Source organism: Aspergillus homomorphus (assembly GCF_003184865.1).
Source record: "Aspergillus homomorphus CBS 101889 unplaced genomic scaffold BO97scaffold_18, whole genome shotgun sequence".
NCBI classification, from domain to species: Eukaryota; Fungi; Ascomycota; class Eurotiomycetes; order Eurotiales; family Aspergillaceae; genus Aspergillus; species Aspergillus homomorphus.
This window is the reverse complement of record NW_020291904.1, coordinates 243,372-258,482: the sequence shown is the minus strand read 5'-3', so window position 1 is coordinate 258,482 and position 15,111 is coordinate 243,372. Positions and strand designations below refer to the sequence as shown.

Sequence of the window (15,111 nt, the reverse complement as noted above, 5' to 3'; positions counted from 1 at the left end):
CGTCAGCAGCAACACTACTCCTTTTCGCCTCCCTCGACACGGTCCTCGTTTATTGCCTCTCCCCCCCCCGCACCCTTGCACTTATGCTCTATGGCCTGCTCGTCATGCAGGAAGAGCACTCATATGGGGTGAAAAGAGGTACTTATATATTCATGTATTGCTGATGTAGGGGTCGAGCGCGATCCTCTGCATTACGTCTGGATAGGGAAGACAAGGGGTATACTGACTGGAAGCTAGGTGCATTTGGTCCAATTCTCAAAAGACTGCCAAGCTTCGATATACCTGTTGATGGACAGAAGATGGGTAGATGGGAGTATACTCAAATCCAGTCATCTGACCAGCGGCTATCTCGCTAGCAGCTACTTAACTTAGAAAACCCCATCTACATAAGCACAAGCATAGAACACCAAAAATACCAATATAATCCATAATCAGTACGAGTATGCACCCCCAGTAAGCCCCCTATATCAAAACCCTTAAACCAAGAAATACTCTTTCAACCCCATAAATAACGAATTATATCCCTATCCTCTATTCAAAACCCGCAGAATCACGCTATCATTATTATGCCCCTAGAATGCGGAAAAAAAAAGGCTTTTTCTCCATTATTCATTGCTCTTCAAACCCTCAATCGTATCCCATCCCTACCCCCATGAACCCAACGGGCTTCCACTCCTGTCCCGGATACGCTGTGCTAGACATCACGATCTCGCTCTCATCGTCCTCGTGGGAATCACCGGTTGAATCGTCAGCGCCGTCGCGGGCGGGTACAGGGAGCTCGATCGGTGTGTTGACGATGGCGCGTGGTGGTTCGGGGCGGTGGGGATGAGCGGTTTGCGGGGGCGGGGGGTTGTCTGGTTCGTCATTGTTTCTTTTGGTGTCCTGGGCGGGCGCTTGGGATGTGCTGGGCCGCTGCTGCTCTGCTGCTTTATTCTTTGATTCATCCGGGTTTCCCGCGAGGAGCGTAAGGGGCTGCGCCGGAAGCTTGAACTGGGGTGGCGGCGGAGGCGGAGGCGGAATCATAGCGTCTGACGCGACGACGTTGGACCCTGCTCGGCGGTGGAGGGTTCGGCCTGGGCTCGGATGGGGGTTGAGGAGAGGAGCATTTCCAACTCTTGCTGGGGGTTGCTTCTGCGTGTTGTTCTTCGGAGGTTCGGGTTCGGACGGTTGCGGTGGCGGTGGCGGCTGCAGGATGCTGCTATTGCCGATGCAGCTCAGCACTTCTCCCGTGATCCGTGCGGACCACAGCTCCGAGGATTCACGATGATGCGCTTTTCGATCGTTCTTATGAATCTCTTCTGGCTCATCGTCTCCACCGGGGATGCTCAGCTTCCAAGGGAGCTCCTGGTCGCCGGATCGGCTGGTTCGCGGCCGGGTGCGAAATATTCCCAGATTGTGGGCAGGGTCAGTGATATCGGTTATTGAGGCTGTCTCTCCTTCTGGGCCGGGCGCATAGGGCTTGGGACTGCGGGATCGCATGTGGAGGTTGCGCGTGTAGCCGCGCTCGGGGTCGCGGCCTCGAGATGGGCTGCGGCTGCTGGTTTGACTGGCTGTCCTGGTGGGCATGACCGGATCAGAAGCATTGGGAGGAATGATGTGCGCCCGGTGGAAAGGGTCCGGAGTGAGCGAAGTAGAGCGTAATTGATCTGGGGCCACATTCTCGAGGTGATGCCGGTCACTGAGACTGCTGTTGTTGTCGACGGAGTAGAAGCGAGCATGGCCGGGTTTAGACAGGGCCGGGTCAATATGGTTAATGGGAACGACGACTTTGGGGGAGCGTATCGATGCTGATGTGGCAGGTCTGCAGTCGGTGTCCGCGACACTGCTAATTTTTGGTTTGTTGCCGCGACGAGGACGTAACAGTCCCTATTGCGTTGGTTAGCGGGCGACAGTCAATGTGGTGAACTAGCAACCTACCGTCAGTCTGCCAAACGCATTCTTGTAGGGTGGAGTCGGTTTCTGCTCTGGTTCCTTCGCGCTGATGGAAATCCGCCGGATGTCACGGATCTTCTCTCCGTATTTCATCTTCATTGCCGCGAGTCTCGCTTGCGGGGTTGGATGCGATGCCGAAGCCCGGTCATTGCGCTCAGCACTTGGAGGAGCGGCGGGCACTGGTGTGGCCGTCCGACTTGGAGGACAGGACGAGATACTGCTGACCTGAGTGTGCTGATGAGGAAGATGACGACCGTGGGGCAGTCGACTCGGTGTCATAGACCGAGCATCGCCGGTCGCAGCCGTATCCATGCCGCCGCCCAGGGATGAAGGAAGGGAAAGACTAGAGGAGGCTGCGTGTGCTGCGGAGATTAACATGTCTTCACCCGCATTAGTCTGGAGAAACTCACTGTTAAGCGCCAGGTTGGGGCCACCATCGTCAGCCGTGCCCAATGACGAGACCGACAACTGACTTGCTTCACGCCGGTGTTCAACAAAGCGTGCAGGAGGGTTGCCCACTGTCCAAGACAGAAGCGCCTCGTCTCTTGTGGCTTTTATCGAGTCGCTGGATTGGTTCGCCGGCCTACCTTCAATACTGATCCCCGCCTCTCTTTGTTCTCCGGAAGCAGTGCACCCATGGTCAGGTCCGTCTGCAGGGGTAGTCATTGGCGTACCATTGATTGTGAATTGGATCCGGCTCGCCCCGGTGGAATCAGGCAATAAATGGGTATTTGTCAGTTGTGCTGAGCGGTTACTGGGATGCACTTTATCATCGGCCTCGAATGTTCCCATTTCACCAACCACAGTGATAGCACCACTCGACTGCACGAAAGGCTCCTGCTGTTTTGGCCCGAGACCATCGCCATTAATTCGGACATCGAGAGTTGTGTCACCTAGTTCCGCCAGATGTGCTCTACTCGCAGCCTCAGTAGGGGTTGCCTTCCGCTTCACCTGCCACTTGCGCTGGATGAAGCCGGAGTGCGTCCGAGGAAGCGGCAGGCTTCCGAAATGGACCGTATGTCGCTTGTAATTTGTGCTCCCATTGTCGGTCAGGTCTATGGCAGATGCATTCTGAAGTTCGGTGAGTGGGAGAGGCTTGCGATAGCCCCGGAACGCTTGAAACCCCTACATCGCATCACCGCATTAGAGGCGATAAAACGAAGCGCGAACAACGGAAGGAAAGACAGGATAGACATCACTTGTGTCACATTCTCAAGCATCGAAATATGTTCAATTACGGCATGGTATCAATAAGCATAGTCACACATAAAGAAGAAGTTTCCACTCGCTGTCAAGCACCCCCAATCACAAAAGAGATTATGAATCTACCTTGTCAGAATGACCTCCCTTCAGTTTGCTCCGGCCTCTAGCGAACAGACCCTTGGCAGCCTCGCCTGCCCGGCCACCCAGGACGCCGGCTGAATGCAACAGCTCTTTGCCTCGTTGCTCCACTTGTTGTTTGTTCATCATGGCGCCCAGGGGAGCTGACGGTCGTCGCACATGGCCAGACCCAGATGGCGAGGAGACATCGAGCTGAGAAGAGCCAAAGTTTCCGAGCGACGATAATTTGGCGAACTTCTTGCGGGTTACAGCGACCGTGGACCCTCTGGTAGCAAGTTTCGTGCTCTTATCAACCACATCTGCGTGCTCAGGATGAGATTGAACGGTGACTTGAAGCCAGTGACTGAGCCCAGTGTCGATTGTTCCAAACTTGGTTCGTGTATCGTTAAACGCCTGGACCCTTTCCTCTGAACTCTTCATGGCTAAGATCTCCCGGAAGCCCAGTAGCGTAGGCTCGACGGATGCAGGGGCTGTAGGCGTCCACTGTGGGAACTGGTGGCCAGCGATGGCAGGTGCATCATCCGTATAGGTATTGGGAATGGCTTCAGCATCGTAAACCTCCGGCAGTTGACTGTCGGAGATAATGCTACGATTGTCGGGCACCGGAGGCAATATGGTCAACTTGGGCTTTTCATGCCCAACGGAGCTATCGCTCTCTTCAGGGGACTTATTCAGAACCTCATCAGAAGAGAAGGTCTCCACCGGAATGGCTTTCGCTGGACTCGCTTCCGTACGATCAGTCTCCGTGGCCGGCTGGACTTGATTCTCAGAAGAAACGGGGAACTGTCCTGGCATGGGAGCAGGAGGCGACTGCACACTTGGTGCCTGAGCAGGCTCTTCGGAGGACGACGAAGATTCCCACGAGAAGCGTCGTGCCAGTTTTGACTTTGAAGCCTCCGTCGAAGGCGATGTAATTGACTCCGAAGCAGCAGGAGGCAACACCGGAGGACTCGAACCTTGCAGGGCAACTGGGGAAGCGACGTACTCTGGAGTTGACTGGTCCAAGGCTAAGGGGCTGGTTGTAGATTCTGCAGCGCTCCAATACCTCTCATATTCACTTGGGATGAGGCTATCTTGGCGTTGAGCCTCTGGCCGTTCTACCGATTCTTCTTCTTCATCTTCTTGTTCCTTCGAGGGAGTGTTCTCGCGACTCAACGAGCGCATGATTTCCTTTCGCAAACGATCACTCTCGGTGTCTTGAGGAGAATCGTCAGTGCTCATGGAAGGTATAATGATAGGGACACCGTCGTGTGTAACTGTAGGCGCCGATGTTACCAAGTGGCTACCAATACTTAAAGGAGCAGGGTGATCAGGGCCGATGTCTGCGACTTGCACAGGAGCTATCTGTGGTGTTTGCCCAGCCGGTTGCGAATCCAATTGCGAATCCAAGGAAGACTCAGTCGCAGTTTCGACAGACATTTCGCCTGCTGCAGATGGGTGGGAGCCTTGAATATTTGTGACCTTGGGTGTCCTCGAAGGGCTATTGTTAGGGCTGGGAAGACTAATATCACGACGGTGACCCGGCTTGAAAACCAGCCCGTCGCTCGCATTCTTGGACGGGGGCGTACTCTCGCCAGGCTCTTCCACAATTGTGGGTGTCTTTAGGTCGCTCTGAGTCCGATGAGAGATAATGGGGCTGATCACCGATGTGCTATCGCTGTTCGATCGTGCAACGCTGTCAACCGTCGTGCTGGGCGTATCAGGCACATCAAATGCTTGATGAACTACAGAGCGGAACCCCATGGAGGGATTGTGTTGCAGTTGATGCTGCTCAGGCTCAGGTCCCTGGGCATCGGAGGAAGGGAAGTATGAATCGCCCGCGAAGTCGGGGTCAAAGCTTGAAAGACGTTTCACATCTGGGAGCTGAACTGTCGGTGTGCCGCTTCCTACTGGTTCAGACTGGAGGGTGTCTTGACGTGGTTGTTCATCCTGCACACTGTCACCAGCGCCTGGTGGTCGGAATGGCTTATAATTGTTTGTTCCGGCTGGTGTTTCGTTGGTAGACGGCAAGTGTAGTTCAGCAGACGTGAGGCCCGGAACAGTCGCGTTCGCAGGAGCAGGAGCTGGGCTTGATTGACTAGGATCCTGCTGAGCCGCACTATCTGCCCTCATACGCTTGTAGATATCGGCTGGACGAATGATCGGAACAGTTCGTGTAGCTGGCTCGACGGCAGTGGCTTCTGAAGATCGGCTGCGACTCGACTCCCCTGCAAGAGTCGCTACATGATCCATCGACCGAGAACGATCCATCGACGGGAGTGGCGGTCGCGAGGTATCCCGCTTGAACATGCTTGGAAGATCTCCGGTGCTTTGATTCAGGTTGTGTTGTGGGACCGGTGGAGGCTCATCGTCGTCATACTCGCCGTACTCGTCGTCGCCCCAGTCATTGCCATCATACGAATACTTCTTCGCTTCTACCCAGCGTTTTGTCTTTGCTCGATTCACATTGGGCTTGAACGATACTGGAGTCTCTCCCCTTGGAACCGGCGACATGGGGCTCTCTGCGTTGGACGAGCTGCAGAACGGGGCGCCGGAGACGTTAGTACAGTCAACTGAGATCCGAATTGTGGCGGCTGCATAGACTTACAGCTTCTGTAGCTCGGGTTCATAAGGCTGAAACGGGCGCGCCATTGTTTTCCCACGACCGATCAGCTAGGCTGGATCAAGAGCATCAACAGTGCAGGTAGTAGTTGAAACCGATGATTGGCATATCTAGTGCCAAGATCGATGTAAGAATTGAAACGTCTGATCCGCAGTCAAGGCGCGGTGGGCGCAACGTTGAGCGGGTGTAGCGGAGAGAAATGAGGCAGCGAGAGAGAATGGTGTCACGGAGATGACGTGGGAGGAGAAATGGGGGCAGTGCGCCAAGAGACGGGGCGGTGCACAAAGTAGAAGTAGATTGACGTGGATGTGATTGAGAGAGCTATTTTTAAACAGTAAAGAAAAGTACTTTCCAACTGTTGTATCTCACTGCGATAGATCAACCTTGAAATGAGGGGGGGGCTGGTTGGAGATACAACCTTCGTTATATGATCGGGTATAGCATCGCTTTGACCGGGCCTCTCAGAGTCTCAGGCTCTCAGCTGATCTGGTGCCCCTGGTTCCGCCCAACCTGAACTCTAATTGGCCTTTTTGACGGCCGCCTACAGTCCCAAAGCGGGCAAAGTGTGGCTGGTGTGGAGCTTGGTGGCTAGGGCAGATGTGGGGTGGCTGGTGTGTGCACGTGGCTGGACTGCCTTAAAGAAGTTAGCGGGCACTGCATTGAACTGTCCGCCTTTTCCTATTTCGGCGACGGCAAGTTAACTGCCCGCCCGCCAAAGTTGCCCGGAGCCATCGCCGCCATCGCCGCCAGGGCCTCGCGAATCTCCTCTCTCAATCTCCCTCTTTCATTGAATGCTGCTCGGTCGCTTGCAATGGCTGCCTTGTAAACCTCTTCTTCACTCTGTCCACTCACCAACATCTCGGCTCCTCCCTCCGCATAACGTGCTGTCACCGCCTCCGCCTCCGCCTCCACCTCCACCTCCACCTCCGCCCTGACGAAACGAACGAACACGTCTTCAGTTACCTCCTTATCGATTAGTCCGGACTCCGTGCCGTATAAACCCCCCCCATAGCACCGCAGCCGACTATTTGTTCTAGATTCGGCGATTAGACGTTCCTCCATATATTCTCGGAGTATAGTTCTGTGTCTCGCCTGCACCCCTCACATCCCATCTCATCTTCGCCGAATCGACCTCCCATCCACACCACCACCCACCACTCTCACAACCCTCACAATGGCCGGCCCGTCCATCCAGGATCGCACGAGCGAGTTCCACGCCATTCTAGGCCAAGCTCAGAAACGCCTAGCCTCCAACAAAGCCGGATCTCAGCGCCAGGCGCTCTTGTCAGATTCCCAACGGCGACAAGCCAATGGATCCGCGGACGCACAACACCCAGGCAAGCGACGGTCGGATTTTGCGCGCAGAGCCGTGGAGATCGGACGCGGTATCACGGCGACGACCGCGAAGTTGCAGCGGCTAGCTGAGTGTAAGTCGGCTATCTCCAACCCCGAAACAGCATAATTCGCAAACTGACTTCAGGACTCTCTTGAAATCGCAGTGGCGAAGCGGAAAACACTCTTCGACGACAGACCAGTCGAGATCTCCGAGTTGACCTACGTGATCAAACAAGATCTCGCATCCTTGAACCAACAGATCGCCTCGCTCCAGGCGCTCACCCTCTCCCAACATCCCAAGAACAATCGATCCAAGGCCGACCAGGAAGGCGAGCACAATGACAATGTATGTCTCAGGGCACGAAGACCCTACACATAGGTAAAAAGCAAGGCTAACGGGATCGATCCGCAGGTGGTTGTCATGCTGCAAGGGAAACTGGCGGACGTCGGCGCCAACTTCAAGGACGTGCTGGAAGTGCGTACGAAGAACATCCAAGCCTCGCGCTCCCGCACCGAGAACTTCGTCTCATCCGTATCACAAAAGTCGCACACGGCGCTCGATCCCCAGCGCTCCGACTCGCCGCTCTACAATCCATCCGGCCGGAGAACGCCGCAACCGGGCGGCGCCTCCGACCTGTTAACCCTGGAACCCACGAACCCGTCTCCGCTCGGCCGGCCGTCGATACACTCGGACCAGCAGCTGCTGGTGATGGAGGAAGCGCAGACAAACAACGCCTACATCCAGGGCCGCGGCGAGGCGATCGACGCCATCGAGCGCACAATCAACGAGCTGGGCGGGATCTTCGGGCAGCTCGCCCAGATGGTCAGCGAGCAGTCGGAGATGATCCAGCGCATCGACGCCAACACGGAGGACGTGGTGGACAACGTGCAGGGCGCGCAGCGCGAGTTAATGAAATACTGGACCCGGGTCTCGGGCAACCGCTGGCTCATCGCCAAGATGGTTGGCGTTCTAATGGTACGCATCCCCCAACAGCCTCAGAGACCCCACCATGGTCCAATAAACTAACCTCAACCTCAAACTAGATCTTCTTCCTTCTCTGGGTGTTGATATCAGGATAGAAACCCCCCACCCCCTTTCCCACATTCTCCCAAATTCCCCCCAACCCCCCTATAATGTATTAATATCAGGTCCATGTTCGTATCTTGCTGTGCCTGAACGAATTCATGTACGTAGCCCGTCGTTTACTGAGGCATGTTGTCTACCTGCCTACCTGCCTACCCGCAACATGCAGGCTTCGGGTTTCTTTTCTGTTTCTATTTGCTCTTTCTCCCATCCTTTTTGGCCATGGCTAGATCTTCTATGTGGAATCTTTTATTCGTTTCTGCTAGGTCCCTCATGTCACTACTAGCACCTTCTTTTTTTTTCATTCTCATGCGTGATAGCAAGCAATATGTATAAAAGCCACAAGTGGTGTCGAACCTTAGATTCAATTCATCGTCATCCCGAGATCGTGAACATAATAATAGCGTATGCATTTCTAGTAGCATGATGAGTATAAATGTACAGCCCTCCGTCAATCACACCCTCCTTCTTGAAAAATAATGATTAGGTATATACACTCCAACCCAACACATCTAACCCAATCTGAACCAAGAAGCTCCAACACATCAAAACAAATGTACAATCTAAAAAGTCTACACCAAAGAACAGCAAACCTCACAGCCCAACCGCGGCCCACCGCCATGTAAAACAGGCTCCACCTCAGCCGAATGCGCCGCCAGGCCCCTCGCCCGGATCTCCCGCTCGGCCACATCAAACCAGATCTCCCGAAGCCGAGGCACCAGTCCTGAATGCCCGGTTTCTGGGTCCTGGTCGCCTAGGGAGGCCAGGAAATCCCCGTAATCGCGGCGCATGTGCCACAGGAAGTCCATGCGGTGGGACCAGTGGGATGAGGGGTGGGAGTGGGAGTGGGAGGTGGTTGAGGTCGAGTGTGTGTGGTTATGTCCATGAGAACTAGTCGTCTGGGTCTGGTGGTGTGCATGTTCATGGTTATCGTGGTGGTGCGGTTTGGTGGCGGGTTCATGCTTCTTGTTTTTCTCCGCCGGCTGCTGGTTGTCGGCGGCTACAGCGGCGAAAAGGTCCACGATGCGCTCCAGGGTGGAGGTAGTAAGGAGAAGACTGACCCATGTTTGAGAGGAGGTCAATGGGATGTCTGGGGCCATGAGGTGGCGGACGGTGTGAATAAGAGTGTGCATCGTGTGGTGGGTGGAGAGCAGGACCTCTGGGTCTGTGAATGGGGGTTCCTGGAGAATACGCTCCTGCGCGTCGAGGGAGTGCGTTGGGGTGGTAGTGTCGGCGAAAGATTCAAGAAAGTAGACGAGGTAGGCACTGGGCGTTGGTTAGCGCGCATGATACATGAAGTCAGGCAGCGAGAGCACGCACATGGACGGAAGCAGACGCGCTTGAAGTGCGCCGACACCTTTGCTGTAGATAAATTCCTTCTCCGTCTTGGACGAAGCCCATAGTTCCCGGGCCGTAGTGTCAGTTTCGAGGTAATGCTGAACGAGGTATTCAGCAAAGTAGTAAGACAACCGGATGCATGTCCTCCAGCACCGGGTGAGATCAGTCAAGTACCCAAACGAGTAATCAGGCGATTCCTCCAGCGCACCACTCTCTGTATAGTGGGGAGGCGGCGGTGGGAAGAGGTCAGAGATGAATGTGAGATCGTCGCCGATAGCCAGTTCACTCCCCTGACCCTTGTGTCTTCGACATTGGAGATAGGCCTTGGCTATAGCAGGCTCGATATGATAGACCCGCTGGTGCACGAGACGGCATGTCGCCGAAAAGGAATGAATCTCGCCCAATTCACATTGCACAAGAATCTTGATTAGAACATTCATTGGGAGCTTCTCCCATATCGTTCGAGTGTTACTCGCAGACTTTGAAAATCTATCTTTGAGTCAGCAATTTTACTTGTTCGGCCACGGGCATTCCGACATACATGGGCGATTTCTTGGGACGCTGGGCCGACGGATGCCGCCTGGCTTGCTTCACAGCTTGGCGGAGATGGTCGAGGAGATGGCTCATTTTTAAACGCAAGTCAGAACAATTGATAAACAATCCTCGAATAAGTTTCAAGAACTGCGCTTGGCGCTCGTTTTGAGAGACAGAATTGGAACTTGCGATTATTCAGCTGCCCCAGGGGAAATGCTTATCCGGATGAAATCACAAACGGGACGATCCTGGCTGGGTGGGCCCAAAGTCGCGTCTCCGATCATCATTCTCTCCAAATTATGTTCTCATGGCCCAGAAAGCCAGAGAATGCATTATATTGCATGCAGCTCTGTCACTCAATTCGTGCTGAGACAAGCCTTCCTTCGCGTCTTACAGTCGATTCGCAGTGATACCAATATAGACAGAAGGAGCGGCCATACAAGATCTCATCGATCCGCAACGCGATCAAGTGGAGTATGATATCGTCAGAGTGGGCACCATCGCTTACGTTCTGAGACAGTGGCAACCCTTTACTCATGCTAAGTTGAGATGGGGTTCGCCCTCATTTGTGCACTGGTGCTGAAAATCTTCAAGCAATTGATCCCACTGATTCCAGTCCATGGGACTCAGGTCGCTGCTGTTCTGGTCCAAATCAAAGGCCCCGAGTCCATGAGGCATGACTACCCCATCGAGCTGATTCTGGCTTTGGTCACCATTGTCCACTGTAACCTCCTGTTGAGAATTGATCGGATTTTCATTGTAAGAGGCCGTTTGTTGTCTGCTCCGCATATCCCAAATAATAGACACAATAGTCGGGCATGTCAACGGGGGCCTGTTGCGATGGGCGCGTTCAGCTGCATGTGCCTTCCAAGATTTCATAAGCAGGTTCTGCAGCGCCACGCTGAAAGCCGTCCTCTGTCGCTGCCCCTTCACATCGTGGAAATGTCGACTACAAATCCGATCGATAAAGAGCCAAGCTCTGTCCGGCTCCTCCCCGTCGACACGGTATCGCAACTCGTAGAGCATGTGAATCAATGGGGTCCAGGGGATATGGTTCTCCACATGCCACATATATCGTTGGGTGATGTCGCTCGTTTGAATTATATCACAGCCCTCGGCCAGACGCAAGCATATGGAGAATACCTGGTCTCGTTCGGCTTGTGATTTGTGGCCTCCCATTTCAGCGTCGTGGCGAGGATGATGTGCAGAGAACCGTAGTAGAGAGACGATAGAATGGATCACGATTTTTGTCATTTGGTGAAGTGGAATTGAGGCATCACAATACTTGAGGTATTTGGTGTCGAAGATATGACTTAGCTCATCGATTGCTCTATCCTTCTCAGCTAGCGAAACTGTAGAAATGCTCAGGAACCCCTGACTGGTAGGAAAGGTACCTGAAAGCTTGGACCATCGAGTTAGCCACTCTCCGAATTCGCAACGTGCCAGGCAAAAAATCATCTCAGTCGCTCCACTATGTTCACGGGGACTGTCCGTCATGCGTGGGTCCAAGTCACAATCATTAACGTTTGCTGGACGCCGTACATCAGCGGCCATCAACGAGGTCTGTGAAGTAATCCCTGTAAGCTGTGCCGTGGTGGCATCCAGTATGCTTAGCTGAAGCCAAAGACGTCGGCGCATCTCGGTCTCGAAGACAGAAAGGCCATGAAGAGAGCCATCGCGATGAAGTCCGATACGCTGTGCCAGCCGGATGGCGACACCACATAGGGACCAGATTGATTGTGGATCAGAGAATGCGCGCATTGAGAACTGTGAGTGGAGTCAGAAATATAGTCGCTTTGCTTCATGAAATATGCCTCGAACTAGATGCAACAACACGTGCACAAAGCTTGATACATACCAAATACAAGACAAAGGCCTGCAGAACCACAATGTCCGACGTTCGTAAAATGCCCGCATTGGACAACGCAAGCCGAGCCCCACGACGGAACCTAGAAAGGAGTGCAGTCTTGCTGTGGCCGAAAGCCTTTTGCACGTCTTGTGAGGTCATCGAGATCAACGAGATACAATATACACAGAACATCAGCGCCTCGAGCCCTCTTGGCACGGCGCCCAAATCCCCAGTGGCATCGATGATCTGCTGCTGGACTGTGGGACCATGCAGAATCTTGATTAACGGGTTCACGTTCTCCAGAAAGACCTGCCACAGTTTGAAGATGTGTAAAGCTTCAGGATGCAACTCCGTTATTTTCTTCTTCGTCTTTGAGCCTAGAATGAGAGAAGATTCATCGTCCATCTCCGGCAAGGGCTCACTCGAGTCACTGTAGACTGAGGCATCACGTAACACATCCTCCGCAGATGGCAGCTAGATGATTTTAGCAGCTGCCTGGAGATAGAGCTAAGATGGGTATTTCCATACCTCCGCCCGGATGCTCGACCACATGTTCCTAGTTGAACTGTTAGCCAATTGTCCTTGAGCATTGAGTTTCTGGTACACCGGTCTGCTCACCCATCAACATAGACAGATTTCCCCCCTCCTGCAATCAACAACCCCGGATCAGCCTGAGCAGACGTAACAGACGCATTAGGTGTGATAGTTGGCGAAAGCATTCCATGCCGACCTCTAGAACCAGCAGGGCCTGGGTCTTGCCTTAAAGGACTGGGATGGGCTCCATCAGACCGTTGCCTCTTCCGGCGTCGCGGGGGAAAATGTGCTCGGTATATGCATTCAACTCCATTCCTGGTGCATGCAGAGCAAGGATCCTGGCGATCGCATTTGACTTTGCGCCTGTTGCAGACCACGCATGAAGGGGTCTTGCGTGTCGCTCCCCTGAAAGTTGGAGGAGTCTTTGGGGTGGCGTTTCTGTCTGCCATCGCTGGCTGAGACGAGGCATATTATGTCTCATTAACATGGAAGACGGTCACGGGTGGAACGATATAGTCGAGGATAGAAGAAGGCGTGGGGAGGGGATGGATCGCGGACGCTGATGTGGTCGGATTTACGGATTTAAGTGGGAGAGTAAAGTTCCGGGACAACTAAAACCCACGACCAAGTCAACCACGGACATGTTTATAAACTTATGATATTAATCAGATCAATACTAATGTTACGGTTATAACTGCTCAAGAAAGGAGCAACCCCGTTGAGCGCCATTCCAGTTTTCTCGACCTGCGGTGTACGAACAGTTGCCTGTGGGTAGAATTTGGCATTCTAAAAAATGCGGTCCCCGTGCTCGTCGACCATCTGTGTCAGCTACACCGATATAGTAATAGTAATCCTGTCGATAGTGGATCCAGGTAAATGGTTTGGCATGGTCTCATTAGTTGGCTTGATCGCGCGATTGAGTGAAACGCAAGCTTGTTTAGAGTCAAGCAATTCTAGGCTAAAGCTATCTGTCCAGCAGATTCCGAACAGGCTCAAACGAGACAAAAACACAATAAATGGATGACGACGACCTCCGTTCCTCATGAGGGGTATTCGATGCGCAAAACTCATAAGTCATCAAAATAAGCATGGTCCCGAAAAACGCAGCTCCAGTTTAACGTGTCGGAATGAAGTGCTGCGAGTCCTTCTCCTGCTGGCTGAACGACTCGCGGAATGCCGCTATAGCAGCAATAATCGCAACCGCGATGAATGCGAGAGAGATGAAGGACCAGATAACCCCCCAGCACTGCGAGGAGCCTCCGTAGCGCTTGGCAAACTGGCTGGCGTCCGAGGTATTTACTTTGCGAAGGATCAGATCATCACACTGCAGAGAGCGCACTTGTCAGCATTGAACGAGACAAGCAGGTGCGCGACCACCCGCAGACCGGGACCAAAAGACTTACAATATCCCAGACGCTGTATAGCGCAGACATGACACCAATGAAGAGCTATCACGAATGAATCAGCCGCAATCCTTCCTCTCCGCTAGAGGACCGCAGAAACTTACCACAACCCATTTCAAAGCCTGGCCATGAGCGATAAACCAGCACGCGACCAGCAAACCAACCGCGAGGAGAATCGTGACAATGGTGAGCCAATCCTTCCGCGCCCACCAGAGAGTAAGCAGGAAGCACACCCCGAGAACGATACTGGCAACTTTGCTAGCGACAATATCGAAACCGGCAAAAATCAACAAGGACCCGATAATCGACGAGCCCAGATATCCCGCTGGCAGGGTCACGGCGCTGATGCCGCCCGACATGTGCGTGACGCCGCCCTCGTGCGGATCCAGCGAGATGCTTTTGACGCGACCGCCGGTGCAGCATGCGGTGATGGCGTGGCCAAACTCGTGGAAAGCGATAACCAGCATCTTTTTTTCCGAACGGAAAGAATGGCAGCGTCAGCAAAGAAGGTACTAAAGAACACCAAATGACAGTTTCTCACCTTGAACGGCCAGAGCGACCAGCGAACATAGGGCAAATTCCAGAGTAGTGCTATGACGACAACGTATGCACCCATCACTCCGAGGGTCACTCCCTGAGCGTGGGTGACGCTGAGATCGCGCTTCAGCAGATGCGGCCCTGCTGCTGCGGCGTAGGACCTTTGATCGAGGACCATGTAAGACGGCGCCATGGTGGGTGTTTTTGGAGAAGTGTTTATTTAGACTCTGTTTGAGCAGACCGGTAGTAGCCGAGTGCAGGGAGCTCAAGAGAAGCCCGATGCCCTTTTTAAGGCCTGGGGATAGTTTATTTGGACTCTGACTGGGCCCCTTCTCACATGAGCGTTGGCTGCCTACGCGTTCTTTTACTGCCCGCCCTGTAAATTCTTTGCCCGACTGGGTTAGCGCGTGGCTGGGCACGGGGTATTTTTAGTTCGGTTTTACGTGGCGGTGACAAAGCAGCCACCGACGTATGTCATTGATTGTTTGACATTCTTATTGTTCCTGAGGGTGAGTATAGACCCTAGTAACATCTTTATCAGACTACTCGCATGATCCTTAACCCAAGCAGGCTAAAACAAGTGACAGGAGGAAGTAAAGTACCGAGTAGATGCCGTCCTTCA

At 53.5% G+C, this 15,111-nt stretch overlaps 6 protein-coding genes across 6 annotated transcripts; 1 reads left to right on the top strand and 5 right to left on the bottom strand.

Annotated features, from left to right (window-relative positions):
- Positions 1–229: 229 nt before the first annotated feature.
- BO97DRAFT_62679 (uncharacterized protein) lies at positions 230–3,553 on the bottom strand. The gene is made up of 4 exons (XM_025700950.1): positions 3,132–3,553; positions 2,343–3,057; positions 1,918–2,294; positions 230–1,866 (listed from the first exon to the last, which is right to left on the bottom strand). The coding sequence occupies exons 1-4, from the start codon at positions 3,150–3,152 to the stop codon at positions 628–630; spliced, it is 2,352 nt and encodes a 783-aa protein (XP_025551376.1). The 5' UTR covers positions 3,153–3,553; the 3' UTR covers positions 230–627.
- BO97DRAFT_414422 (uncharacterized protein) lies at positions 3,250–5,904 on the bottom strand (the record flags this gene model as incomplete). The annotated part of the gene is made up of 2 exons (XM_025696348.1): positions 3,250–5,788; positions 5,861–5,904. 2 exons carry the CDS (start codon positions 5,902–5,904, stop codon positions 3,250–3,252), a joined length of 2,583 nt encoding a protein of 860 aa, XP_025551375.1.
- A 735-nt stretch (positions 5,905–6,639) lies between these two features.
- On the top strand, positions 6,640–8,651 carry BO97DRAFT_390492 (t-SNARE syntaxin). The gene is made up of 4 exons (XM_025693774.1): positions 6,640–7,302; positions 7,375–7,556; positions 7,623–8,186; positions 8,255–8,651. The coding sequence occupies exons 1-4, from the start codon at positions 7,050–7,052 to the stop codon at positions 8,288–8,290; spliced, it is 1,035 nt and encodes a 344-aa protein (XP_025551374.1). The 5' UTR covers positions 6,640–7,049; the 3' UTR covers positions 8,291–8,651.
- Positions 8,652–8,866: 215 nt separating this feature from the next.
- Positions 8,867–10,721, bottom strand: BO97DRAFT_443242 (uncharacterized protein; the record flags this gene model as incomplete). The annotated part of the gene is made up of 3 exons (XM_025698347.1): positions 10,174–10,721; positions 9,615–10,121; positions 8,867–9,560 (listed from the first exon to the last, which is right to left on the bottom strand). The coding sequence occupies exons 1-3, from the start codon at positions 10,257–10,259 to the stop codon at positions 8,867–8,869; spliced, it is 1,287 nt and encodes a 428-aa protein (XP_025551373.1). The 5' UTR covers positions 10,260–10,721.
- Positions 10,701–13,073, bottom strand: BO97DRAFT_390487 (transcription factor domain protein; the record flags this gene model as incomplete). Its single annotated transcript, XM_025693773.1, has 4 exons — positions 12,634–13,073; positions 12,544–12,571; positions 12,025–12,489; positions 10,701–11,933 (listed from the first exon to the last, which is right to left on the bottom strand). Exons 1-4 carry the CDS (start codon positions 12,996–12,998, stop codon positions 10,701–10,703), a joined length of 2,091 nt encoding a protein of 696 aa, XP_025551372.1. The 5' UTR covers positions 12,999–13,073.
- Positions 13,074–13,358: 285 nt separating this feature from the next.
- BO97DRAFT_405575 (M50 family metallopeptidase) lies at positions 13,359–14,805 on the bottom strand. Its single transcript, XM_025695216.1, has 4 exons — positions 14,494–14,805; positions 14,057–14,419; positions 13,953–13,997; positions 13,359–13,873 (listed from the first exon to the last, which is right to left on the bottom strand). Exons 1-4 carry the CDS (start codon positions 14,680–14,682, stop codon positions 13,664–13,666), a joined length of 807 nt encoding a protein of 268 aa, XP_025551371.1. The 5' UTR covers positions 14,683–14,805; the 3' UTR covers positions 13,359–13,663.
- Between the last annotated feature and the right edge of the window lie 306 nt (positions 14,806–15,111).